The following is a 26990-nucleotide window of genomic DNA, read 5'->3' as shown; positions in this document are numbered from 1 at the left end:
TTAGCAAGTTCCTGAATAATGGCACCTAATTCCTTTGCTCATGCCTGTTTTTACATAAAATGACGCATTCTCTAAGGATAAGAGAACACGCATATATATTGATGTTTTAGGCAGTGAAAAGTAAAAGCTGGAATTACATATAATGCAATTTAATTTGAGCAGGCATAACCTGGCTCAAAGATCTCTGTTAGATGATCTCCAATTAGAAAGGCAATTCACCTTGTATATGTTTTTTAAATCCCTTCAGTAAGCTCCTATTGTGTTTTCTATTACAAAACTGCTTATGGCAAGGAGCCTATTATCTATCAGCCTCTCAAGGGTAAGTGCTCCCAGCCCCTGAAGCTCCTTGGAAGAGAAGAAATAGTGGCTGCCTGTCAGTATTTGAAAGAAAAATCCTCACCACAACCATTATTCCCATTTTACAGATGAAAAAGCAGGGGATCAGAGAAGAGCAAGGGCTTGCGTGAAGAGCACCAACTTGTACACTGAGGGTTGTGAGAGCTAGAAGTCTGAGGGAGTGTCGGTCCCAACCTTGCACTCAGGTGCATGGTCTGTATCTTGTGGAGGAGGTGCTCAGCATGCCTAGTGGAAGAGCAGACACAGATGCCTTTGGGGAAAATGGGGTTGTCATAGATGAGCAGATGAGTGAACCTCTAGTTGAGAGAGCTGGGCTTGAATTCAATTTTGCCATTTACCATCCGTAGGACCTGGGAGATATCATCCACCTTCTCTGAAAAGCAATAGAAGAGATTCCTATCTTGCTGGATGGCTTCCTGTGGTCGTTTCCTGTGAAAACATCACATGCATGTTCTTGATTCCCATACTTTTCTATTTGATGGATCACCATGCTGCTCCATGTCCACAAACACAAATCAGATCATAGCCGACAGCTACTGAGTGTGGCCTGGTGCTACCACATGGCAAGCCTGGAGCTGAGCACTTAAGTGCATTCTATTATAGTTTCATTCTCCTCATGGTCCTAATACTAGTTCTGTTATCACCGTCATTCTAGAGATGAGGAAACTGAAGATTAAAAAGTAACCTGTCTGTAGTCTCAGCGAGGATGGCACCACTGGGATCTGCGTTCAGCCCTGACTCCAGAGCCTACTTTTTATTTTTTATTTATTTATTTTTCGAGATGGAGTTTCACTCTGTCTCCTAGGCTAGAGTGCAGTAGCGTGATCTCGGCTCACTGGAACCTCAGCCTCCAGAGTAGCTGGGATTACAGGCGCCTGCCACCAAGCCCAGATCATTTTTGTATTTTTAGTAGAGACGGGGTTTCACCATGTTGGCCAGGCTGGTCTCAAACTCCTGACCTCAGGTGAGTCGGCCTCCCAAAATGCTGGGATTACAGGCATGAGCCACCATGCCTGGCCCAGAGCCTACTTTCTCTCTCCTGCTTTTAAGCTTTTAAGGCAGAATGACTGTGCTAAGCAGAATCAATCTTCACCTGTTTGCATTCAAGTTTATTGGGGCCCACATTCCTAAGGGAATTGTAGACTCACTCCTCCACATTCATGCTCCCATGGCATGCAGCATCCTCTCCTTGGTGTTCCTACACATTTTTCCAGCACTGGGGCATCTTCTGTTTCCTTAGATATTGAATGACAGGAGGGACATGGTCCCTGTTGGTAAGGAGGAGCCTACCATGCTATACTGGGAGACAGACACTTGCTGCTGAAGGCTTCCAGCAGCCTGAGAATGCCATGATGGAGGGAAGAGACCCAACCCAGGCAAGGCAGTTCAGGAAGGCACCCTTGTGTTTGCTTGAACCCAGACTCTGGAAAGTGTTATTTCATCTCAACTCATCACTGCTCTAAGGAAAGCCCAGCTGGACCTTCTACAGGAGCTACTGATTGCAAACACTCTGAGCACATTGATCCAGGACTGCTCTGATTAAGTAATTATTCACAACAGCACCTAGGAGGGCTGAAGGAGATTAGTTTGAAAGAATCAGCATCAGGTCTCCATTTCTGAGAGGCCTCCCAGCCTGCCCCAAAGAGAACTTGAGTCTCGCCCAACTCCTTAATCACCTTCGGAGTCACTAAAGTTTAAATTAAATTCTGATTGTCTTCATATTTGCTTCTGCTAGAGCCCTGAGATCGCATTAGTGAGGTTTGCCTGAGAGAGGGGGGCTGGTCCTGTGACAGAAGGCGGGGAGTGGGGTAGGGTTATTTTTATCCTTTGGTTCTTTAGCTGAAAGATTTCATGCATTACAAGAATATACCAGTAATTGGTTCCCCAACAGAGGTTTACAGATATCCTGTGATGCCTGTGTGTCAGATTTGCCATTTTCGGACATCCCCAATTGGGTGTTCAAATGTGGCTTCAGTTAGGATTTCTAATAGAGACACGCTCACTCACACTTGCTCGCCACTTCTTACTCTATTAGATAGTAACACTATAGCTTTGAATAAAGGATTTCTATCCTCTGTCTCCCTTTCCATTTTTTATCTCATCTCCCAAATGTTTTTTATCCCACTGATTGTTTCCTTGTCTTCCCCTTTTTTGTCAAATCCTCAGAAAGGGCTTTTCAGACTGTCATGCAGCCCCTGAAGTCATCAATGAGCTGAGACCAGCATGGAACGCCAGTTATAGCCTTTGGGAGCATTTTTCAAAGATGCTTGGATTTCCCAGCTCCTACCTCTCCACTTTCAAAACCGTTACCTATTTTGAAACTTCCTCACCAGCTCTTCACTAGGCCCTGGTTTTGTCTGAGGGAGGATACAGGGGCCAGGGAGAAGGGGACAATGGGGTCCCAGGGTACAGGCAGAGCCAGACTACTGGCACTCATCTAGGTAAGAAGCAACCCTTCTTTCCTCCAAAGACTACTGCCTGGGAAGTCTAACTGCCACATAAGCAAATACTAATAACTTAGAGCTCCCCTTCCCCCTTACAACCCCACCAAGGCTGCGGTAACCCTGTAGCAGCTTCTTTGTCCTACAGTATTGGCAACAGTGCCTCCTTCTCCCTCCCATCAGCTGCGCTCCTCATGCTGCACTCCAAGCTTTGTTTGAACACTGTCTGCATTCAAATCCAGTCTAGCTTAAAGCCCTTTAAAGCTCCATGCCTTGGGTGGAGGGGGCAAAGGTGGCCAGGTGGAGAGCGATCACATTTTCTTCCCAGGGCTATGTACTTTCCATGGAGACTGAACGTGCCTTATTTACACTTGCTCATTGCATTTTGTTCATATTTTCCAAACAGACAGGAAAAGTCCACTGGGAGAGGACCAAATTACCTGAGCCCTTCTCTGCCTGAGTGCTGTGCTTTCCTGGGGGAGAGAGCTGTCTTTTTCCACATTTTGGAGTAATGTGCAATGGCACTATACTTTTCTCTAATGAAGCCCCAGTGGCCACACATGTGACACAGGCAGCAGGCTGTTCGCAGTTCTTCCAAAAGACCATTGTTCTCACACCAAAGCTAACAAAGGCGAGAGCCTACTTGCTCTCCCTCCACCCTATATTGCTCAGCTAGCTACTTCACCTGCATCATTGGCAGAGCTTCCTACACAAGGCAAGGCCTGATATTTTGATTTTTTTTCAACCCAGAGTATGGACCAAGTATATTAATTGTTAGGTTAATATTGGCTGCCCACAAGACCAACATATCCAGGAAGTAAGTCCTGCACATGGGGATGGCCCAGCAAGATGACAGCCTGATTCAAATCCTGTCTCTTCTACTTAATAGCTGTTTGACATTGGGAGTCTGTGATCTATTGTTCATTCATTTAAAATATACTTACAGTGATAAATATATTTTTGAACAACTACTACATGCTATCTTAGAGCAAGTGCTAAGAATACGGGTGTGGGGAAGTCAGACCAATCTCCCAATCCTGGAACTTATCCACAGCAGACAGATATTGCAACCTGTATTTCTTGGACTTCTACTGACCCATGTATAAAATAAGGAGAGATGTTATTCTTTATATCACAAGCATCTCCTCAGGCTTAAAAAAAGCATAACAATAAAATTCTAACATATTATGCAGACAGTTGGGATATGAGAAGGGGAACATAAATTTATTGAGTTCCTGCTATATGCCAGTAGCTGTGAGCTATGTTTTACTAATATTGTTTCATCTTATTCCATGTAGTGATGCTATGAGCTAAGCTTTATTACACCATTTTGCAGATGGAAAAATTGAAGTTTACAAAAGGCAGTAAAAGGGTGATTCTATTCAGTCAATAGGTGCGTATTGAGAACTTTCTTCATGCCAGGAACTGACAGGGTTAGATGCTGGGTCCCCAGTGCTGGGCAGAGTCAGGGCATGTTTTATGTTGTTATGATCTAGGGGAGAAATGGGCACTGAACGAGATGGGTGTTATGAATGCTATCAGAGAAACAAGGCATTGGGAGCATAGAAAAGAGAAATCTCAAGTTTGAGGATTAGGGAAGTCCTCTAAGAAAATGTCACTTTAAAGCCAAGATCTGATGGGGGAATTGGCATTAGTAAGGCAGTGGGAGGAGGTGTTTGTTTCCCAGTAGAAGAGCATGTCGGAGGGGCAGTAAGGCCAGAGCATGAAGGTTGAGGAGGAGCAGATACAGAAGAGAGATTCAGTTTTTCAGTGAGTGTGTCCTGCAGGCCATTTAGCTCACATTATGGAGTTTAGACTTAACCTACAGAATAACTGGGAGCCTCTGAAGTATCTCAAGCAGGAGAGGGACTTGATCAAATATCCATTTTGGAAATATCACTTTGGCTGCTGGATGGAGAAGGGAACATGGTGGGGGAGGGAGGGGGCAAGATGGGAGACCAATTAGGAGCCTGTTCCAGTTGTCTTGGTGGGAGGTAGTGGTGGCATTGGAGACTAGAATAGAGGCAGTGAAGATAAGAAGCAGTGAACTTTTTCACTGTGAACCAGGACAATTCCCAAGTGTTTGCCCTGAGAATATGAGTATCTGCTGGTACCATTTTCTGACTATGGGAAGAAGTAGACACAAGGCTGGGGAGCAGATCCCAGAGACATGGCTCACACACCAGCCCGTTGGAGCAGATGGAGATTGTGTAAAAATGATACATCATAACCTGTAGAAACAGTAGGGTAAATGGGGAAATATCATTGAGAAGTAGTGTGTTTGGAGTTGGTTCTTTCCAGTGGGCTCGTGGTCTCACTGACTTCAAGAATGAAGCCATGGACCTTTGCAGTGAGTGTTACTGCTCTTAAAGATGGCACAGACCCAAAGAGTGAGCGGTAGCAAGGTTTATTGTTAAGAGCAAAAGAACCAAGTTTCCACAGTGTGGAAGGGGAACCGAGTGGGTTGCCGCTGCTGGCTGGGGTGACCAGCTTTTATTCCTTTATTTGTCCCCTCCCATGTCCCATTTCTGTCCTATCAGAGTGTCCTTTTTTCAATCCTCCCTGCGATTGGCTACTTTTAGGATCCTGCCGATTGGTGCATTTTACAATCTTCTTGCTAGCTACAGAGCACTGATTGGTGCATTTTACAATCCCTTGCTAGCTACAGAGCACTGATTGGTGCATTTTATAATCCTCTTGTAAGACAGAAAAGTTCTCCGAGTCCCCATTCGACCTAGGAAGTCTAGCTGGCTTCACCTCTCAGTAGGATGCTGAGGAAAGAACTGGGAGCACAAGAGCAATGAAAAGCAAGCTGAAACCAGGATGGAGGGCGGGAGGGAATGTAATTGAAAATGGGAGAATTAGAGGGCTAGCTGGCACATGTCCATCCAGGAGGGTGAGGAGAGCACAAGAAAGCAGGTCTTGGTCTTCGTGATTAATCCAAATCCTCTCCCACAAAAGCACTGTCTTTTCCTCTGAAGAGTCTGATGCTGGTAGCCCGAGTGCCCTGCTCCTCTCGCCAGGACCCCTCTCCAGAAATTGCCAGGATTGCCACAGGGTAGAATGCCAGAATGGCACCAGAATAGCAGGGGGATATATGACTATATTTTTCACCCCACGAACATTACTTTTCCCTGGGAATGTACTAAGTGTGTGGGACGTATCCTTTGGGTCCCCACTTCTGAAAGCTTCAGTCCCCCATTCACACCTTTATTGGGGGTGGTGATGAGCACCTTAAAAGGCAGGCACTTTTCTCCCATCACCAGCCTGTGCGTTGTGGCTGGAATACCAAATTTGAACAAATAGCCCTCTGCAGGCTGTTGCTTTTGATTATTTCCTTCTTTGGGATGTATCAAGCTTTGGGCAACCTGTGCCTGACTTTCTTCTCATAAGGACCATTCAGTTGAAGACTTTGTGAGTGAACAGGGCCCAGTAACTGAGAGCCTCCTCTTTCCATTTCGGGTTTCTGATCTCTCTCGACCCACACCAGTGGCTCCTTGCTAGTGGACTTGTCCCTGAGTGACAGATTCATTCTTTCAGGATTTCAGTGCCTGATCCCGTCAGACATCCAAGACTTGAGTACTTTGGGGAACCTGTGGAAAATCCAGCAGTCTTGTAAGGATACAGATTACCTGCACGTCTGTCAGGGTTTAGTTAAACACGACTGACTAATTTATCTTGAAGCATGAGATTTCCTCTGCACGTTGACTTGGCAATTTTCTCTGTTCAGAGAACATTTAGAATAGATGGTGCGCATGGCAATAGAGAAAAAATAGAGGCTGTTTCCCATTTTCTAATGTGAAATTGACTATGGAGTGCACAACCTATTTCCCTCAGAAAAACAGGCCACATTCTCTCCTGCTTAGAGCAGGGCAGTGACAGAAAAGTGAACACCTAGTGCCCCAGAGGTTCTGAGTTGGATCCAATAAGTGTGTCGGGAGGGCCTGCTCCTGAGGATCTGCCTTGGCACCTGGGCTAAGCCAGGATTCTCCACTTTCATAACAACTAAACAACTACCTTCCCTGCTATTTGGGAGCATGGCTTAGCAAGAGATGCTGGTTCCTGGCTTGGGGAGCTTATCTTCTTTCTCAGCTCATCTTAAACAGTTGAAGGGGAGAAGTACGGGAACAAACTTGGATGGCAGAATATCATGATGATGCTTCAGAAAGTTAGCCCAAAATGATTGCTAACCTGATTCAGTGCTGCCCAGCACGACACCCTGCTGTGGTGGGAAAATTCTGCGTTTGTGCTGTCCAGTGTGGAGGTCGCTAGCTGTGTGGGGCTGTTGAATGCAGTGGTGCAACTGAGGAACTATCTATTAGATTTTTTAAATTTTTATTTTTGAGACTGAGTTTCTGCTCTTGTTGCCCAGGCTGGAGTGTACTGGCACAATCTCAGCTCACCGCAACCTCCGCCTCCCAGGTTCAAGCGATTCTCCTGCCTCAGCCTTCCAAGTAGTTGGGATCACAGGCGTGCACCACCATGACTGGCTAATTTTGTATTTTGACCAGAGACAGGGTTTCACCATGTTGGCCAGGCTGGTCTCAACCTTCTGACCTCAGGTGATCCACTGCCTCCAAAAGTGCTGGGATTACAGGTGTGAGCCACCGCACCTGGCCTGAATTTTAATTAATGTAAATAGCCATATATGGCTAATGGCAGCTTACTAGATAACACAAGCATCTATTTTATGTGGCTAAAGCCAGTTGTGTGTAGGTGGATTTGTTGTTGGCTTTCTGAATGCTGTGATGCTAGCCCTAATGTTACCTATAAATCTTCAGTTTAAAAATAGCGATAGTAATAATAATCAAAATCATAGGTGGCACATACTGAATAATTACCATATATCATGTACTTTGCTAAGAACTTTATATACATTGTCTGATTTATAGTTATATAACCATATTATCCGAAGTTTTACAGATAAGGAAGCCGAGATGCTGGAGGCTGACTTGTCTGAGGTCACCCAGCCAGTGAGTGGCAAAGCTGGGATTCATTCCAGCCAGCGCGACTCCTGAGAAGTTATTCTTTGCTGCCTGTCAAGACATTTTTCAGTGTTGTTTCCTGGCTGTTGTTTTAAAATACAGCCAAACCCTGGTTATTAAAAGCAAGGCAGTATTTTAAGGTCATTAAAAACTGGGGTATAAACACTGGACACACATTCATTCCATGCTTTGCAGAGTGTAGAGTCTGGATCCTACCTGGACAGAAGGCAGTGTCGTAAATGAGAGTCCTCAGGTTGCAGAGACCCAGTCAGGGCCTGGTCACCTCTCCTCTAATATGGAGGGTGGGGAAAGACCTTTTCTGCCTGAGCTCTGGGAAGCTGGGTTCTCCATCAAGCCTTAGGGTGAGAAATGGGCTTGCCTGATAAGCACATGTGGATGATAAAAATGAGGAGAGGATCTGCATGGTATTTTCTTCTGGAGAAGTTTCACCTAGTTCTTTGCAAGGCAGGCCGATGGGGGCTGATCACCTTAATTCAATCAGGTCCCGCGTTGGTTGAAGGCTAGCTTGGAGTTTTGGTGAGGCTGTGTCTACTCCTTTTTCATCACTGTCCCTATGGCTTCCAGTGAAGACCCCAGGGATTCCCCCAGGCTCCCTCTGCACTGGTAGGTTCTGAGCCTTAATCTGTGTCTCTTCAGCACCATGAGATATTCAGAACTTGGCTGTGCCTTGTAAGAGCATTTCTACTTAACTCCTTAGCAGCGTGCTCCTGTAGTTTTAGAATTTGGGAGACGTTACAGATGTGGGGCTCTATTCTTTGTCCCATTTTACTCATTGGAATTTTGACTCCTCAGATCTTTAATTTCTGTGTCTCCAGATGCTAAAGACCCCAAACGCATTGCTGGGTTCTCTGGGTCTTGGTAGCAGCCTACTGCCTGAACCCTTTGCAGGTTTTCTCAGTACCAAGAATTAGCGTATGCCCTGAGGGGAGAGGGAGGGGCTAGGGAAAGTCAACTCCCTTCTCTGCACCATTTTTATTCCTTTGGGATTTATTTCCTCAAGTTTTAGCACTCTACAAGACCTTCAAATAGCTTGCACCTACCTACTCACCTGCCCACCCATTCATCTGTCTGGATTTTCTTGTTCTCAGGAGTATCTGTCTGCCCCATTGATTCTGTCTTATCCTAAGAAATGACTAAATAGTTATAGATGGGCTGAAAGGACTCTTTCATGGAGAAGGCATCCATCTGTTTACAGTGGAAAGTCAAGAATGAGACCACTGGAAGGCTAGTAAAATAGGCCCAATCCCCAAATCCAAACCCTTGGCTAAGACAAAATTGGGAGTCTGCTGTTAATCGGATCTTTTGGTGTCCTAGGCAGCCTCTCTCCAAGAGCATTAGCTGTGCCTGGGTGTTAATCTCTTGGCATGAGTTTAGTGGAAAATGTAATCTCCTCTGGCAAAACTGCAAGAGCAAGCTTTATGCGGTTAGCAAAAGTGATCTGTGACTGTCTTCTGAGGATGCTGCACAACTGTGAGACCACCGCAGCTTGCTTTCACAGCACAGAGGCCATCCAAATTCAAGTTCTGAACAATGGCTGCTTGCCCTGGGGGTCTAGGCTCTCTTTTTGTCCCACTCTTTGTTTGTGCTAACAGCATCTTTGGGGTGTTTTCCACGTGAGGTAACAGTTATATCGTGGTTGGATAGAAAGGTTTGCTTTGAACATGGCTTTGCCAGTAGCCCTGCACACAGAAAGCAGAAAGCCCCTAGACCCATTGTTCTGTTTGCTTTTCTCTAGCCTGCACAGACAAGGAGTTGCGGAACCTTGCCTCCCGGCTGAAGGATTGGTTTGGAGCTCTCCATGAGGATGCGAACAGAGTCATCAAGCCCACCAGCTCCAACACAGCCCAAGGCAGTAAGACCATTTTAAATATCATATTTCCTCAATTTATTAGACATTGATTTAGGGTTAGCAATATCATTTGGGGGTGAAAAACACCCACTACATTAAATATATACTTTGACTTTAAAAATGTCCCAGTCTCAAAAAAAAGTTGGATTAAAAAATGTTTAGTATAGGCATTTTGAAAAAAATACATGATCTCACCATTTTAATGACCGTAAGCATGCTGTGGTACATACTTTGAGTTTTTTTCGGTGTCATGTATGAAACAGTGTGTGTGTGTATAATTACAAAGTTTGGATCATACTTACCGGACTGTTTTATGATCTTTTACCATGTAGAAATGTGACTATCTTTTCATGTTGTGAATAGTATTCTGCTTTCTGATAGCTACACAGAATCCCAGTTTATGGAGATAACAATTTACTTAATTTGATCTTTATTTTGGGACATTGAGGTTGTTGCCAATGTTAGGCTAATAGAAGTAACACTGCAGCAAACATCTTTGGTGCTATGTCTTTTTGTACAATAGTCAGACTGCATATTGTCTTCCACAGAAACTCCCAGACAGGTGTCCCCTCTCCCCATCCATAACATGCAGATTGCTCAAGGAGCCTCCTGCCAGCATCAGGTGCTGAGTTGGCAGAGACCATACTCAGCTTTGTTGTAAGCTGCAGAGACCACTCAGAGTGGGTCCTCACATTTGCACATCGATGGAGTCTCTTTGATGCCTTTAATTCAAAGGCAGTTAGGGATAGGCTTCTCCACACTGTGGCCAATGAGCACAGAATAGATTACTAAACACAATTATTTGATATATGTAGTTTGGCCACAACCTTTTCTGTGTAGCCATTCTGATATTATTTGGTCAAAATATAAAAACACATCATTTAAAACAGCATTTCACCTGATCCCCTGCTTGTTTGGAATTTCTGAAAGTAATGCTCCTGGATTGAACGCAGTAGGTAAGAAGTTAGAGTAGCAATTGTTGAGATCCTGAGTTTGACTAGCATCTGGTTTTCAGCCAAAACAAAAATGATCTCCTTAATTTTTGGTTATTTTTGGCTGCTCATAGCCTTCTAGAGATATCAGTGGAGAACATCAATCCAGGGGACAATTATTTTAGTAGTTGGGATCTTTTACCTTAAGGAAAAAATAGCATTTAAGTGTCTCCAAAGTGGCTCTTGGTGGTTGGGTCTGTTGGAAAAGCAAAATAAGATTTTTTTCCCCTGGATCTTGTAGGAGCAGACTGACCCTTGGGTTTTCTGAACAACCTTTCAACAAAGAGCAGATTGATGTGAGGAGAGCAGCTGCTTGCAGCCTCCAGTCTCTGGAGATTTCTCCAGAAGACCTGCCTTTGCCCAAAAGCAAATTGAGTCCCCTAAGAGGCTTTTAGATTTGATATCCTGAAGCAACTGGAGTGAAGGGAATGTTAAAGCATGATGTTGGTTAGCCCAGAAGGCCAGAGGAGTGAGCGGCATTTGAGTCTAGGAGTTCTGAAGGGGAAGCCCTGGAACCCTGCTTGGTCCCTGCACTCTTGGGGCCAACTAGAAGGGCTGCTTTCCTTTCTCCCTCATGACAGGCAACCACAGATGTCAAGATGCAGGCACCCCTTTTCTAGTAGTGGTGGGGTGGGCTGTGCTTGACTTTTTGACTACTACCCAACCAGACTGGCACTTCTTTTTACTGACCAGTCAGCAGTAAACTCCTCTTGCCTTATGTATTAAAATATCGATATCCTATAAAATTGATGTATGTAAAATATTGTATACGAAAGCGTAGAGCTGTGTAGTGCCAAAGTAAATTATCTCCTCTCATTCAGCAGCCCCTGAGGACAGCACCAGCAAAGACTATTGACAATCATGACATTCGGTCAAAGAAGGGGCCACGTTATGTCCCATAGCTTCTCTTCTAGAAAAAAAAAAGAGAGGGGTGGGTATTTTAAAATGTGTTCTAAGATATTGAATAAATTTAAAAATGGAAAGATTTTATGTTTTAAAGCAATAGAGTTTACAATAGCTAGAAAACTCCTCCCAACATTTTTTTTTTTTTAAATTGAGCACTGTATGCCTGTCATGCCTGAGGCTGCTGAAGGGGACAAGACAGTCTTTTCCCTCAGGGAGCCTATAGTCTGATTAACAAGCATGGACAATGAGGGGAAGCATAGGGTTATAAGAGAGCTCAGAGGAGGAGATGCTGTACTTATTTTACTGGCTTCTGGACACTGAAGACTTTTCTGCAACGATGCTGCTTTAAAAAGAGTGGGTACATGGCCGGGCGTGGTGGCTCACGCCTGTAATCCCAGCACTTTGGGAGGCCAAGACAGGTGGATCATGAGGTCAGGAGATCGAGACCATCCTGGCTAACACAGTGAAACCCCGTCTCTACTAAAAATACAAAAAATTAGCCGGGCATGGTGGCAGGCACCTGTAGTCCCAGCCACTCAGGAAGCTAGGCAGGAGAATGGCGCGAACCCGGGAGGCGGAGCTTGCAGTGAGCCGAGAAGGCGCCACTGCAGTCCAGCCTGGGCAACAGGGTGAGACTCCATCTCAAAAAAAAAAGAGTGGGTACATTTTGCTGTATTCCACATTTCACTAAGAAAGGGTTCCTAGTGATACACATAGAAACTTAATGACCAGGCTGTGGACAACTGACCCCATCAGGCCCCCCTTGCACTGCGCATCCCTAAACATGACACTCTAGGCCAACTGGATGGCCTCAGGACAGGAAGATCAAGTCAGGCAGAAGGCTAGCAGAGGAGTCATTGAGAATATGTAGATTCTGGATTAAGCTTGCCGGGGTCTGAATCTCCATTCTACAATTGTATAACCTTGAGCCTTATTTTTTCATCTGTACAGTGGAAATGATATAGCACCATTTCATAGGACTGTTACAAGGATTCAGTGTGAAAATTAAGTACAAAGTGCTTAGAAGCATGCTTTCTATATAGCAACAGACGTTCACTTTTATCATTGGGGTATTCCAGAAAAATACAACTAGCCCTAGAAATCCAGTTTATAGAATAACCTGAGATTGCACGGGACCTTTGATTCTGAAAAAAGATGAGTTTTAAATCTGGGACATGTCTACAGTAGACTCAATATCCTGAGTGTTGAGCTAAGTGTTATTATTTTAGTGCATACACTTTCCATTGTGGAAACAAATAATTCTTTAAGAAAACGACTTCTTCTCCCCCAGGGAAATAAGAAAGAAATTATTGTTTGAGTTGATTTGGAATCCATCTCATGGATCTCCTTAGGGGATTGCAGAAGAGAAGAGTGGGGAACAGAGGCAGGCACCTGGCTTGTTTTGCCATTAACGTTCAGACTGCTTGGATTTAAAGGTCCTCTGGGATGCAATCGGTGCTTCTGGATTATGCTATATTGTTTCATTTCACTGCTATCCTTTTAAAAATATTTTGTTTTGGTTTTTCAGTATTTTTTGAAATATGAAAGCATAGTTTCTGATACCATAAGCTATACCTCTCACTCACCATGTTTCTATTATTTCTTTCAGGCATACCCCATTTTAAGCAAATGAAAACACATATTTATATCACAGATAAGTTAACGTTGGGGATTTTTCCCCTTTAGAACATATTTTCCTCAAATGATGACTTTTGATGACTTTTAAACCATTTCACTTAAAAACAAAACAAAAAAACACAAAATATTCTAGAGAACCTCTAAATCTGTATGCTGGGAAGGAAACAGCCTCAGGAGGGGAGTCAGGTGGGCCTTGGCATCTTCTTGGGGCAGAAAGCTGGGGAGTGAGCAGGGAGGGAAGCACCAGGCTTGGTGGCAGCTGAGATGTGCCTTTTGTTTGGCAGGGTTTGACACTAGCATCCTGCCCATCTGCAAGGACTCCCTGGGCTGGATGTTCAACAAGTTGGACATGAACTATGACCTCCTGCTTGACCATTCAGAGATCAATGCCATCTACCTGGATAAGTACGAGCCCTGTATCAAGCCTCTTTTCAACTCGTGTGACTCCTTCAAGGATGGCAAGCTTTCTAACAATGAGTGGTGCTACTGCTTCCAGAAGCCTGGAGGTAAGGTGGGATGGAGGGGTGGGGTCCCTAGACCAGGGCAGCCTTGCTGGAGCAGAGGAGGACTGCATATGACTATGAAGTGGGCAGAGAGCCACAGCCAGAGAATAAAGAATTCATTCCATTTAATGCCAGGCCCAAAGTCTCATTTCTTCCATTTTATTTCTGCTTTTAATGTGGTATACTAGAAAACCCAAGAGTAGAAATCAAGTAGTCAGTTACTTCTGTCTGTTCCTCCCTTTGGGGAAGTCTCTCAACTGTCTGTTTTTTCATCTATACAATGGGTATAGAAACCTTCATTACATAATCCAAAGGTCATTGTGAGCTCTCAATGTAAAACATACCTTAAAAATGTAAGAGACAATGAAAATCATTCTCATTGAGAAAGTCACTTGTCAGTTTCTCTAGGATAAGTTCAGATTTATACTAAGTGTCCTAGACAAGAATATTTTGGTTATAAATAAACTCCAGCTAATGAAAAAAAGAGGCAAGATTTGGGGAATAGAAGAAAAGATACCGGGATATTTCATATAACCCAAAGTCAGACAGGTTGGCCTGCTGGGGGATTCAGAGTAGGGACAGGAAGCCAGTGTCAGGTGCTCTGATTTCACCTCCCTCTGTCTAGGGGGTGCACCTGAGTATGGCAGTCACAGTTAATGGGACCAGCAGAGACTGGCCCACATTGGGAGAACATACAACTACAGGCATAGCTGGTATATCCCACTGCCAGGAAAGGAGGATGGCTGCTAATATGAAAGTATTTAAGTTATGTATGCATAGACAATACACACACAACAAAAAACGTGGGTATTCAGTGAAAGATAAGTATGTGTGTATGGGATTTCAAGATATGTTCTTAAAATTACTAGTCAAAAGGCATGTGCCTTTTAAAATTTGAGCAATTGACCTCACCTCCAAAGACGTTATAACAATTTTTACATTCACCAAAGATATATGAGAATACCTATTCTCTATGGCGTTACCAAGCTTCTTGATTTATGAGTTAGGTTGAACATCTGTACTTATGAAACATTCTTGAAATGTCTATATGTTCTTTGTATATTTTTTCTATCAGGTTCTCCTGTGTTTGTTTTTTAAGGAAATTGGAACTTTTCTGGTCATAGGTATTGTAACTATTTTTTCCCAAATTACAGTTCATGCATTTTTGTTAGGGAGAAATTTTAAGATAGCCAAGCTTCTCTATATTTTATGGCTTCTAAGAAGACATAAAGCTTAGAAGGGTATTTCTCACTTTATCTTTTTTGCTGTTCACTTAAATTCTGTATCAGTCTAGATTGTGTATTACACAGTCAAGTAGGCTCCCAGCCTCCCTGGAGATGGTCATCCAGTTGCTATATATATATATATAATATTTATATATATTATAAAATATATTTTTATATTATATATAAATATATATAAATATTATATATATAATATATAAATATTATATATACATTATATATATAAATATAATATATATAAAAAATATATAAATATTTATATATATATAATAAATCAGTTTTAGACTTTTAAATCACAGTTGTTTTACAATATGTTTTATTACCTGGTAGAACCATCCTTTGCTGCCATTACTGTTTTTCTAGAATTTTCCTGGATATTAGTATGTTTCTTTCCCTGTGTGAACTTTAGCATCAGTTTATCCAATTAACAACAATTCCTATTGGTAATTTTTAAGTATCAGGAAAAATTAATCAAATAAAAATCAATAGCTGTGTAATATGGAATCATTTTGTTTTAGAACAGTTATCTATCAACCCATGGTGTTAATTTTTAAATTTTGTTCTAACAATTATTATACTTCCCTTGTATTTATTATTGCTACCATTGTAACTGAAATAGGTGTTTTTTTTTGCACTATATTCCCTCCCTGGTGGTTGTTTCAACATTAATTTTGTTCCCAACCACCTTACTAAAATCTTGCTTTGTTTATAAGTTATTCTGATCGGTTTGGTTAGATTTTTCAGGTGTGCAATCATATCATCTGCAAACAGTGATAATTTTTCTCTTCATTTTCAATTTTTATACCTCATTTCTCTTTTCTAATTACATCTGTTAGTACCTAAAATCAATGTTAAGATAATAGCCATTTAAAAATTTTAGTAGTGTAAATACTTGTAGTGATTCTCAGCATTAAGCCTAGTGATAGTTTTAGGTTTGAGTTCATATTGTAACGTGATTTTTAGCATGGTTTCCTTACAACACAGAGCCTATGTGTTAATGCTTGCCTGGAGGTAACAGTACCAGAGCTGGTCACCTGGCCACATGGGACATCTGTGGATAGACTGCCCTTACTCTTGCAGTTGCTGAAAGCCAGAACCCCTTCCTGTGGCACAGCATCCAGGAAATGCTACCTTTTATAATCCAGATGAAATTTGTTTCTCCTTTACTCTGAAAGCATCTTAAAACAAGAAGTCAACAAAATGTATTTTACGAGCAGTTTCTCTCATGGAACAAGCAGCAAGACCAGGTAGCATTGTGCAGTCTACAGGGTAAGAGTTGTAAATGGTTGCTTAGATACTTTATATGCAAGTGTGGGGCCTGCAGAAAGAGGCAGTATCAGCCAAAGATAAGAACTCAGAGAACCAGAACTCCTCTGCCAAGGACAGGAGAACCATGAACAAATAGCAGAACTCCCAGAGCCACAAGGTCTGCAAAGGCAAATCATGGTAAAACTCTGAAGAATGAATGAGGTCAGTTTTCACTTTGCTTAGAATGAAACTAACTTCTTTTCTATGACATGCATTTTGCCGCTGAGGACCCAGAGGCTGGGACAGGTGAAGAGACTTGCCCAAAGTATTCAGCTAGGAGGTGGCAGAGCCTAGATACAAAGTCTCATCACTGCCTCTCCAGATCTCTTCTGTATCCTCATAGTTGTCCCTCAAAGCCTGTTTTACTTTCCTGGGGGTAGTGAGGTCTGAAGTAACCATTCCTATCCATCCTTTCCTACAGCAAAACCTAGGCTACATAAGTATTTGTCACCTCTGGTTAGTTCGTCTGTGGATTCAGAACACTTCCCCACTAGTAAGCCTTGGCTGATTACTTGCTTCCTGATAGAAAGGAAAAAGTCCATTACACCACCTATTAGATACTTGGTATTTGCTTGAGTTGGTACTAGAAAGAAAAATTTCTATACAATGCAAGTGGCTCCCAAATACTATTTTAAGTGCATTGTAGTATGAGGTTTGTTTTTTAATTAGTAACACTAATGGCCCGAATTTGTTTTGTTGCATAGTAACAGCATATGGAACAATTCCACTCCCAGGTGTGTCATTGTCTACATTTCACATCAAGAGTGAAGTCAATCATTAGAGATTGTACTCCATACCATCTGGAAACTGACTTTCAGAAATTATTTTTTAGGTCTCCCTTGCCAGAATGAAATGAACAGAATTCAGAAGCTGAGTAAGGGGAAAAGCCTGTTGGGTAAGTACAATTTCTTGCCACTCGTTTAAACAACTAATTAAACCAGCCATGTCCCTTGTAATGATCAGCATGGCAATGGTTATTCAATTAGGGCTAGTGTTTCATGAAAGAAATGCCTTGTTTTACCCCAGGCAGAACTCTTGCAGGCAGCTGGACATAAACAGAGGACTGGCTGGTTGAGAACTGCTGTGTGTTCCTTCGGCAGGAAGAGAGGTCAGCCAGGGCTGGAGTCCAGTACCTTCCCCACTGCTAACTCCTCCCTGATCTTAGGCTAAAACAAATCTTGGCTTTTTCTAAGTAAGATCATTGAATGGTGCTATCAAGTGCTCAAACTAGAAGGTCTAAAAATTATAGCATTTCCTCCATTCCCCAGATAGGATTGTCTGTTGAAGGAGGCAGATGAGCTGTACTTTCTTCAGAATTTATCAGACAGGGTTGAATGACATGTATGTGCTTAAGCCTATTTCTACCTTCACCTAATCCCTCCAGGAAAGTATGCAGGCTATTTGGACACCACGGAAGCAAGTAGGTTGAGTGAATGTGTGTTCCCCTAACATGCACAACTTGCAGGCCTCTCAAAGTGTCCCCTTTAGCTCCAAGCCTGCCTTTCTCCAGCACGTGGAGGAAGTCCTGGCATTTGTAATAGAAACACTGGCCATTCTCATTGGTTTGCTGAAGAAAGGAGGAGCCTGCTTTGCTTTCCTTGCTTTTAAAAAAGGAGGTGTCAGCTGCAACACAGTAATACAGAATTATTCCTGTGAAGCATTCAGAGGCAGGTGCATTCCCCAAGCAGCCTGCCATTTCAGAAGTTTCTCTATTCATTGGAAGTGAATAGAGAAGGAAATGGGCAAGTTTTCTTGCAGATTGTCAAATGTAGGCAGTCTATGAATTCCGGTAATTTTCTTCTCTTAGGATTTTTTGAGTTATTTCAAAATGCCTGTAGACTTCCCGAAAGTTGTCATGATTTTGAACTGTTTGGGCCTACATTCTTCTGGTGAGTAAAAGGACATAAAGATATATTTCTGGTCTGAAGGCCAAGTGGCTGGATCCCTCCTCCGTAGGTTTTTCTAGTGCAAAGACTTGTTCCATAGGTTTTTCTAGTGCAAAGACTTGTGTTTATTGATCTCATTTCTCCATGTGGGATATTATTTTGAGTGACGTACCTATGATCCGCAGGTAGTTGTAGAATTAGTACATTGCTGTTTATTAAAACATACATTGCCTTATTGGTAAGGGTCACCTGTGATAAGATGTCTCATTTACCCTAGTGCACATGAATGAAATGCCTACCTTTCTCTTAAAATAAACCCCATTTTGTTTTAAAGCTTGCTTTATCACATTTCCCACATATGGAGATTACTCCAGCTGACTCAGAAAAAATGCCATTTGCTTACAAATTCTTTATGTAGTCAGGGGTATACAGAGTCAAATAAATAAAACAATCAACAAATTATTATCAGCTATAATTATTGCATTGTAGATTTAGAGCAGCACCTGCTTCTTACCAACCCAGGGCCTCAGCCCAATTTTTTTTTTTTTTTTTTTTTTTTTTTTTGGTCCAAGGAGGAGCCAGCTCTCTACATGTCCACTTTCTTTGCAGTCCTTGATTGAGAATCTGTTCACAAATCTCTTTCTGGGCTACTGACAGCATCTACATTTTCTTTTCTATCTACTGCTCTTTGAAAACTGATAGCATGCGATGGCGTACACTCCTTAATGAGAGGGTGGATACTGTGGCATCAGCAGCCTTTCCTAAGTGATAGATATGGTGTTCCATGGTCTCATTTAATCTCTGAGAATATGATCATCTTGGTATAGCCTAGTGAGTAGCATGTTCTAGACTAGACCCTAGAGTCAGCTGGGTCTGGGTTGAAGTCTTGGTTCAAAATAGGAGAAATCTGTCCCTCCCATGCCACACTTTTATTCTGGGATTGTTCCACTAAATAAAAGGCAAATTTGAAAATGTAAGCACACTCACAAAATCAGAAATAAAATTAGGGCATAGAAAGCTACAGTGGTAGGCAGGAACCTCTGTTTTCAGGAGGCCGATGTAGATGGTGTTACCACCCAGGTTACACAAAGAGGAAGAATTCTTCCATAGAAGGTGCACACTATCATGAAACACACATACCCTGTAAGGAAAACCAAAACTAAAAACTATTATAAATAAAGATTGCCCACAGTACAATGAGAATCAAAGTGCTGAGGGGAAATAACTATGAACCTACAATTTTAAATTTATCCCATTCAAGTGTGATGACCTACAATTTTAAATTTATCCCAGTGATCATTCAAGTGTGATGACAGAAGTACTCTGAAACCATCTAAGATTCAGTCAGCTTACTAACCCCAGACTCACTTAAATATCACTAAAGGATTTATTCTACCAAACAAATGATCCCAGAAAGAACTATTCAGATGCAATAATGAAAAAGAAATGACAATTCTGCTAACTCTAAATAAATAAGACCAATAAAAATAGTTACATGGCAACCTGGAATTAAAATTCCAGACAATTGGGGGAAGTGAGAAAAAGGTGGTAAGAATGTGTGGTGGCAGAAATAAGAGTAAGCATTTCTGTAATCACAATATCTGTAATCACAATAAATGTGAACAGGTCAAACACATTTATTATTATTGATTAGTATTTTAAAGGAGAGTTATACAAAAATAATTCCACAGAAAGTTGAAATTAAATGAGGGTAAATACTCTTTTAAACAACATTAATATCTGACAAAGCAAATCTGTTTTTTACAATGCAATCATCTTGCTGAAATATCCCTTTTACCATATTATGCCATCAGTTGCTGTATAGACATGACTTGCTTAATGACAGGGATAGGTTCTGAGAAATGTGTCATTAGGTAACTTTGTCATTGTGTAAACATCATAGAGTATACCCACACAAACCTAGATGGTGTAACTTATTGCTCCTAGGTACAAACCTGTACACCATTTTATCGTACTGAATTCTACAGGCAATTGTAACACAATGGGAATTATTTTTATATCTAAACATAGAAAAGGCATAGTGAAAATATGGTGTTATAATGCTATGGAACCATTGTCACATATACAGTCTATTGTTGACTAAAATATCGTTATGTGGCACATGACTATACTCATAACTTAAAATGGAATAGAACTGTAAGGGCGAATTATAGCCACAGTGGTCTTCAGAAACTTTGACATACCACTTCCTGAAACTTACAGTTCAAGTAGACAAAGATTTGTTAGCATTCATGCTTATATATGTATTCCTGAATCTAGGCATTGAATGTAGTCTTTCAAACATCTGCCACAGACCATACCACAAAAGAAAACTCAACAAATTTCAAATAAATGATCACAGATCAAACTTACTGGCCACAATAACAATAGAAGTAAAATATGAGATTACTAAACCCCCATACATTTGGTTTCATGAATAAAAATTGATCAAAGATGAAGAAAGTAAAATCTACAAAATATCTAGAAATGAAAGAAAATTAAAGCATGGTGTACCAAATACATGAGAAGCAACTAAAGTGAAACTTCATAGTGTCAAATGCATTTATAAAAAAAGATCAAAATAAAATTAACTAGATTTAACTTAAACTATAGGAACAACACAAAGTGAATAAGATGAAAGCAGACAACAGTGAAGTAAAAATATTAAAATACCATATCAGAGATAGTTTTCTGAACAAACTAATGAAATAGACAAACTTTTGACAATATGAAGAAGTGAAAAGTCTCAAATAGTGTCATGAATTTAAAAGTGGGATATAAGCTCAGTTATAGAAGAATACCATAAACTTGTGGTTCTCAAACTTTAGTGTGTACCAGAATTAACTGGAGGATTAAATAAATGAATAGACTGCTGAGCCCCACTCTCTAAGTCTCAGGTGGGGCCCAAGACCTTGAATTTCTAAGGGTTTTCCAGGTGGTACCACTTCTGCTTGTCCTGGAACCTCACTTTGAGAACCACTGCTATAAGTCAATTTATAACAATTATGAAAACCTAGTTGAAATGGATACTATCAGTTACCAAATTTTGGTAACAGAAGACCCAAGTAAATCAAAACCAGGAAATTAATCAAAATGCTACTTTCATCCCTCAAAATGGGCACCAGGCTCAAGATATTTTTATGGGCAAATTCTTCAAAAGAGAGATTCTAATTTTATAAAAAATCTCAAGCATATCTGAATCATTTTATGAATTAGGAACTTCAAAAGAAACAATGCAGAAAACACCAAAACAAAATTATATGCCTCAATCACTGTATTAGTCCATTTTCACACTGCTATGAAGAAATACCTGAGACTGGGTAAAGAAAAAGAGGTTTAATGGACTCACAGTTCCACATGGCTGTGGAGGCCTCACAATCAGGGCGGAAGGCAAGAGAGCGTGTGCAGGGGAACTGCCCTTTACAAAACCATCAGATCTTGTGAGACTTATTCACTATCATGAGAACAGCATGGGAAAAACCCATCCCCATGATTCAATTACTTCCCACAGGGTCCCTCCCACAACACATGGGGATTATGAGAGCTACAATTCAAGATGAGATTTGGGTGGGGACACAGCCAAACCATATCAATCACTTAGTAACATACTTGTAAATTTGTGCCACTAGTAATCCATCTTGTTAAAAGTATATAAAGCATAAAAACCATATGATTTTCTCACATTAAAAATGTAATAACAGTAGTATCCATTCAAGATTTAAAGTGAAAAATTAGAACTAATCAAAGAAGGATTTTTGCTTAACACTGGGCAAATTGTTTAACTCCAGTTTATCACTTTTTTTTTTTTTTTTTTTTGCCTGTAAACAGGGAGATAGTAATAGCAACACCTTATGGTGATATTGGCATGGCTTGATGAAATAATGCAAGTAAAGCACTTACCTATTATTAATTACCTCTTTCTTAGAGGCTAGAAGACAGTGACAAGGAATAGCTTGGAACTGTATGATCCACAGACTGGTGTTGTTCATAGAACATTTGTTACTACTCAGTACCAAGTGCAGTAGTTAATGCGTATAGAAAGTTTTATAACAATTTCACAGAGTCACTTTATGTGGTTGGGCAAAGTATTGGTAATGCTGGACTTGATAATGCCTTGGGAAGATTACTTAATTTTCCTAGACATCAGTTTCATATTAAAAGGTAATGATGGTACGTATCTCTTAGAGTTGTGGGAATAAGAGATTCCGCAAACGTATGTATATATACACATACATATGTAAGCATGATTTAGGTCAGTGCCCATAATAGAAGTGTTCAATACATGATAGCTATTATCATTCCTGTTTAAACACTGACATCCTTAGAGCTCATTGCATTTGGGCCTCTAAAAGTTAAGGGCCCTGTAATTTTGACTAATAGCCAACCATCTCCATCCTCTGCTGCTGACCCTGCAGCAGATATTCTGACATGTGAGCCCTCTTCCCTGTGTTGAGGGGCATTAACCCCAAGTATCTCTGCATGTCTCTGATTAAAGTTGCACCTTTTGTTCCCCCAGGGGCCTTCATACCTCGGTGTAATGAGGAGGGCTATTACAAAGCCACACAGTGCCATGGCAGCACGGGGCAGTGCTGGTGTGTGGACAAATATGGGAATGAGTTGGCTGGCTCCAGGAAACAGGGTGCTGTGAGCTGTGGTGAGTAAGGCCTCCTGCATCAGCCCCACAATGACCTGGGTGGCCTGTGGGTCCTCACTGCATAGGGATCTCTGCAGAAGAATGTTGAGAGGTAACTCCAGTATACATTAAGTTTATAATAGAGGCATACTAACCCTGAAATCACATGAGCTCCTGTGTAGCTAGCTTGGCAAGTGGCAGGAACTCACTATGACCAGAGAAGAGAGACAGAACTGCTGCAGGCAAAGAGCGACTTAGGCTGCTTTCACTTCTCATTTAGGGTTGTAAACCTCCTGGGAAGGTAGGAGCATCTCAAGAATTCTAGGGCTCTTATGAGAACAAAGTTTGTAATCTATGCCCTGAAGACTCACCTCAGTGGGGCAGGGATGTTTCTGTTTTCAGAAAGTAAACTGCTTGGTTTTACCCTACAATTCAGGCAAAGGAACCCCTGACGTGGGTCATGAGGTATAAGTGGAAACTAACCTCAATGCTTTTTTTAATCTTTCAGAAGAGGAGCAGGAAACCTCAGGGGATTTTGGCAGTGGTGGCTCTGTGGTCCTGCTGGATGACCTAGAAGATGAACGGGAGCTGGGACCAAAGGACAAAGAGGGGAAGCTGAGGGTGCACACCCGAGCCGTGACAGAGGATGATGAGGACGAGGATGACGACAAAGAGGATGAGGTCGGGTACATATGGTAGTGCCCACAAGAAAGAGGACACAAGTTTTGCACAAAATTGCAAGTCACTTCCTATTCCTGCATTTGTATCTAAGACTCCAAGGCACCAAGGTCTCTTCTCCATTGTTGCTCTCTATACCCAACCTAAGGTTTGGAAGACAACTGCTTGTTCCCAGAGGATTCTGATTTTGCATATGTTTGTATGGGAGAAAGGGTGTTGTGTTTTTTTTTTGTTGATGTTTATTTTTTGGATAGGGAAGTGGTTGGCTTAATTAGAGCCTCCTTCCTTTCTGTGAGATTTTTCCAACAAGCATGTGATTTATGTGGAATTCTGACAGTGCAGGGAGCCCCCACCCTCTTAAATGTCAAAGACCCTTTTTGATTACCCACACTGGTGGTTATTACAGCATGGTTCCCAGCCTTACAGTGTCTAAGTGCTTTTCTTGTGTCCTGTAGATGTCGTGAAAAAGAAAAAAAACAAAAAATACACCACACTGTACCTTTTCCCCCTGCCCCCGTTACTGCTGGTGTTTATTATTAAAAATTAGTTTTTTTCACATCATTATATCTGGCTTCCTATAAACAACAGCCTTAATTCAGTCAAAACTCCCTTTGGGGAATTCATTTTATTAAAAATTGGTGTCTGGATACTTCCCTGTACATGCATAAATATGCATGCATGTACAGAAAGACTGTGTGTGTGCGCCTTGCACACACACCCATACCTCTCAGAAAAAGTGTTTGGGTATCTTAAAAACTCACTTGAAAAACAATGATAAATTTATCAGCTTGTCCAGACCTGGAACAAAATTTCTGGAATAAGAAATTTGTATTAAAGTCCTTTTTTGCACTAACAGTTGGCTCTTGTAGCCTGCAGGCTGAGGAGGTGTCTTCTCTGTGCATCAGCAGAGTTACTGAAAGCCTCTGATTGAGAAAAAACCTTCGTCTGCCTAAATCACTTTTCTCGCAGAAGCCATGCGACTCCCACACGACACGGGCAGCTTCACAAGCCATCTCTTTCATTTCTGCTTGAAGCCCCCTTGGCTGCAGCAATCCTGTCTGCCATAGGTTCCTTCCTTCCTTACCTACTCAAGGGCTTTTTCTAAGGCATGCACACGTATCTCCTGTTCTCTGAGAAGAGAGTACCATTGTGTTCCTTAAGAGAAGAAAATTTCTAATTCTGAACTCAATGTTTTGCTTTTAGTCCCTTTCTACAGACAAATCATGATAAGGGCACAAAAGCTGTACAGATTTTTTTTTTTTAACCACTCAATCCCAAATGGAGGCCTATAAAGAACGTCATAATAACACATGGAAGCAAACCCTGGGTTTTTAAGAGCAAATTCTGTCCCCCTCTCACTCCCCCAAGTGACAAGATACTAATGAAGAAAGTTCTTCACCATAGTGTTTGTTTTAACTAAACTCATTGGAGTCTAGTTCCAAATTTGGTAGGGTCATCATCTCTACATTCCTTAGGATTTCTCTCCCTATCAAGCTGGCCCAGATACAAGTACCAAACAGTAGTCTCTGAAGTTCCCCCATTTCCTTCAGTACCATTCTATAAGCTCCTGTCCCCCACTGGTTTTCATCTACCAGGGTGTTCTAATCAGAATCAGCCACCCAAGCAAGCCTCTCTGGCCCACATATCTATCTCTTGCCTTCCCCATGAACTTCAGCCTGTCCACACAAAAGCCACATAAACTCAAGCAAGAATTATGTTCAGCCAAAACATGATCATAGTGGCAGCTGACCAGTCCCTCATCCCAAATTGACCATTTAGATGTACTCAACTCACCTTAAATTAGCATGTTCCAATCCAATCAGCATTGGCTGAATAAAGTGGCATCATACCTATAGTTGGTCTTAGATAGGAAATGAACTACTTGATATAGCAAAGTCCTTTGGCTTCGTAAATAACCCTGAGGTTTTGTACTTACTTTCCCCATAGGAAGACAGACCATAGGCAAACTCTGTTTTGGGATCTCAACTCCATCACCTTTGTTTCAATATTTTTTTTCTCTCTTGAACAAAACTGAGATAATTTAGAAAACAGGTGCTTAATTGCAATAAAATTACTATAAAGTATATTAAAAATCATGACATTGTAAAATCTCACTTTAGATCATCAAAGAAAACCATTGTTACTATCTCCTTTGAGCTTAGGAAAATGTACAAGAGAACAAATTAAAATTGAAAAACTGATTTCACTTAGAAAAACTTCTAGGAACAGGGTGAACCACTGATTTTAATTTGCCTAATTATCTTATGACAAGTATCAAATTAAGATGACACTTAAAGATCCTTAGCATTAACTTAATGATGGAGAAGAGTACTCAATAGACAGTTCCCAGTAAGGTAATGAGATGCCATTTTCAGAGACATTCTAAGAAGATATTTTGATTCATTAAAATATTAAATAAAAAGCCCTCCTCAGATTGGAGCCCCCAAATCGATGAAGCCACATTAATAATACTTTTCATGCCTCACTTTGACATGACAGCATTCGATTTTTTTAAAGATCTTTAATACTTTCCATGAGTACTAAAGATTATGATGAGTTACCTTATCCTTAGAAGTAGAATGTTTGCTTTCTTCTTCTTGGAAATAGTCCTCCAAAAAGTCCACTTGTACCAGTGACAAGAAGTCACCAAGTACACATAAAATACTGATTACAAAAATATTGTGATAAACCAGTTCCTTGTTTGATACAGGTATTAAGCTGAATCCTCACTAATTCACTTTTGAAAAGTTCTTGATGAACAGTTTTATTCTTATTCCATAAACAGCTCTTTTAATACAATTTCCTTGGTATCCAACTTAAATCCCAGAATTTTGTTCCACCATGGTTAGTTATTTGCCATATGAATGTATTCTTGTTTCTACCAATATTCTAGGCATGAGAATACCTTAATACTGAGTTGGAGGTTTTGTATCTGTTTCTCCTCCTTTACGCCCATTTTCTTACCCACAGCAGCAAATGACAACGTGTCTGTCCAGGTCTGCCCCCCTGCTCATCCCAGGATGCCACTCACATTTTTTTCTTCTTGTTACCTTGACCACGCTGTACAGTAACATCCAAGAGCCCGTTCTACAGTGGGTGGTTTTGGTCTTTTTATAACTTTTTCTCAAAGTCACTGATGTTTGTTCCTGTTAAATGTATAGCATTGTAATGAGAGCCCATCAAATCCTGAGCGTCAGTTTGTTGTCCCTATTGTAGATGAAATAGTGATGTAGCAAAAACCTAGTAAATTCTGAATGCTTTTCCACGTAGACTTATCTGGAATGTGAACACAACTCTTTGGTTAATAGTAAATGCTTAACTGTAGTCCTAAGTAGGTGCATTTCTGTCTGTCTCAATAAATTTTACTTTGTCTGCAACATCTGAGTGTTTGTATTTCACTGGGTGGAATGTACATTCAGCAGGCCATGTCCTGCACTCAATCACTACAGAATAGTATGAGCAGACAAAGGGGATAGCCAATAAGGCTCTGTCAGGACTTCTGATTGTGGTGGGGAGGTCTGCCTGCCGGTGGTCTGGCCTGGCACCTGC

General features: G+C 41.3%; 1 protein-coding gene across 1 annotated transcript in view; it reads left to right on the top strand.

Annotated features, from left to right (window-relative positions):
• Positions 1–26818, top strand: part of SPOCK1 (SPARC (osteonectin), cwcv and kazal like domains proteoglycan 1) — a 535952-nt gene extending 509134 nt beyond the window's left edge. Inside the window, exons 7-11 of the mRNA XM_024247208.3 lie at positions 9540–9656; positions 13474–13695; positions 17077–17139; positions 22647–22784; positions 23272–26818. Coding sequence (XP_024102976.1) covers positions 9540–9656; positions 13474–13695; positions 17077–17139; positions 22647–22784; positions 23272–23462 — 731 coding nt within the window. The 3' untranslated portion in view covers positions 23463–26818. The remainder of the gene's footprint in view (positions 1–9539; positions 9657–13473; positions 13696–17076; positions 17140–22646; positions 22785–23271) is intronic.
• Positions 26819–26990: the final 172 nt, after the last annotated feature.

This window comes from Pongo abelii, chromosome 4, assembly GCF_028885655.2.
Source record: "Pongo abelii isolate AG06213 chromosome 4, NHGRI_mPonAbe1-v2.0_pri, whole genome shotgun sequence".
NCBI lineage: Eukaryota > Metazoa > Chordata > Mammalia > Primates > Hominidae > Pongo > Pongo abelii.
Note: the sequence above shows the minus strand (reverse complement) of the source record. Positions and strands in the feature narration are given on the sequence as shown.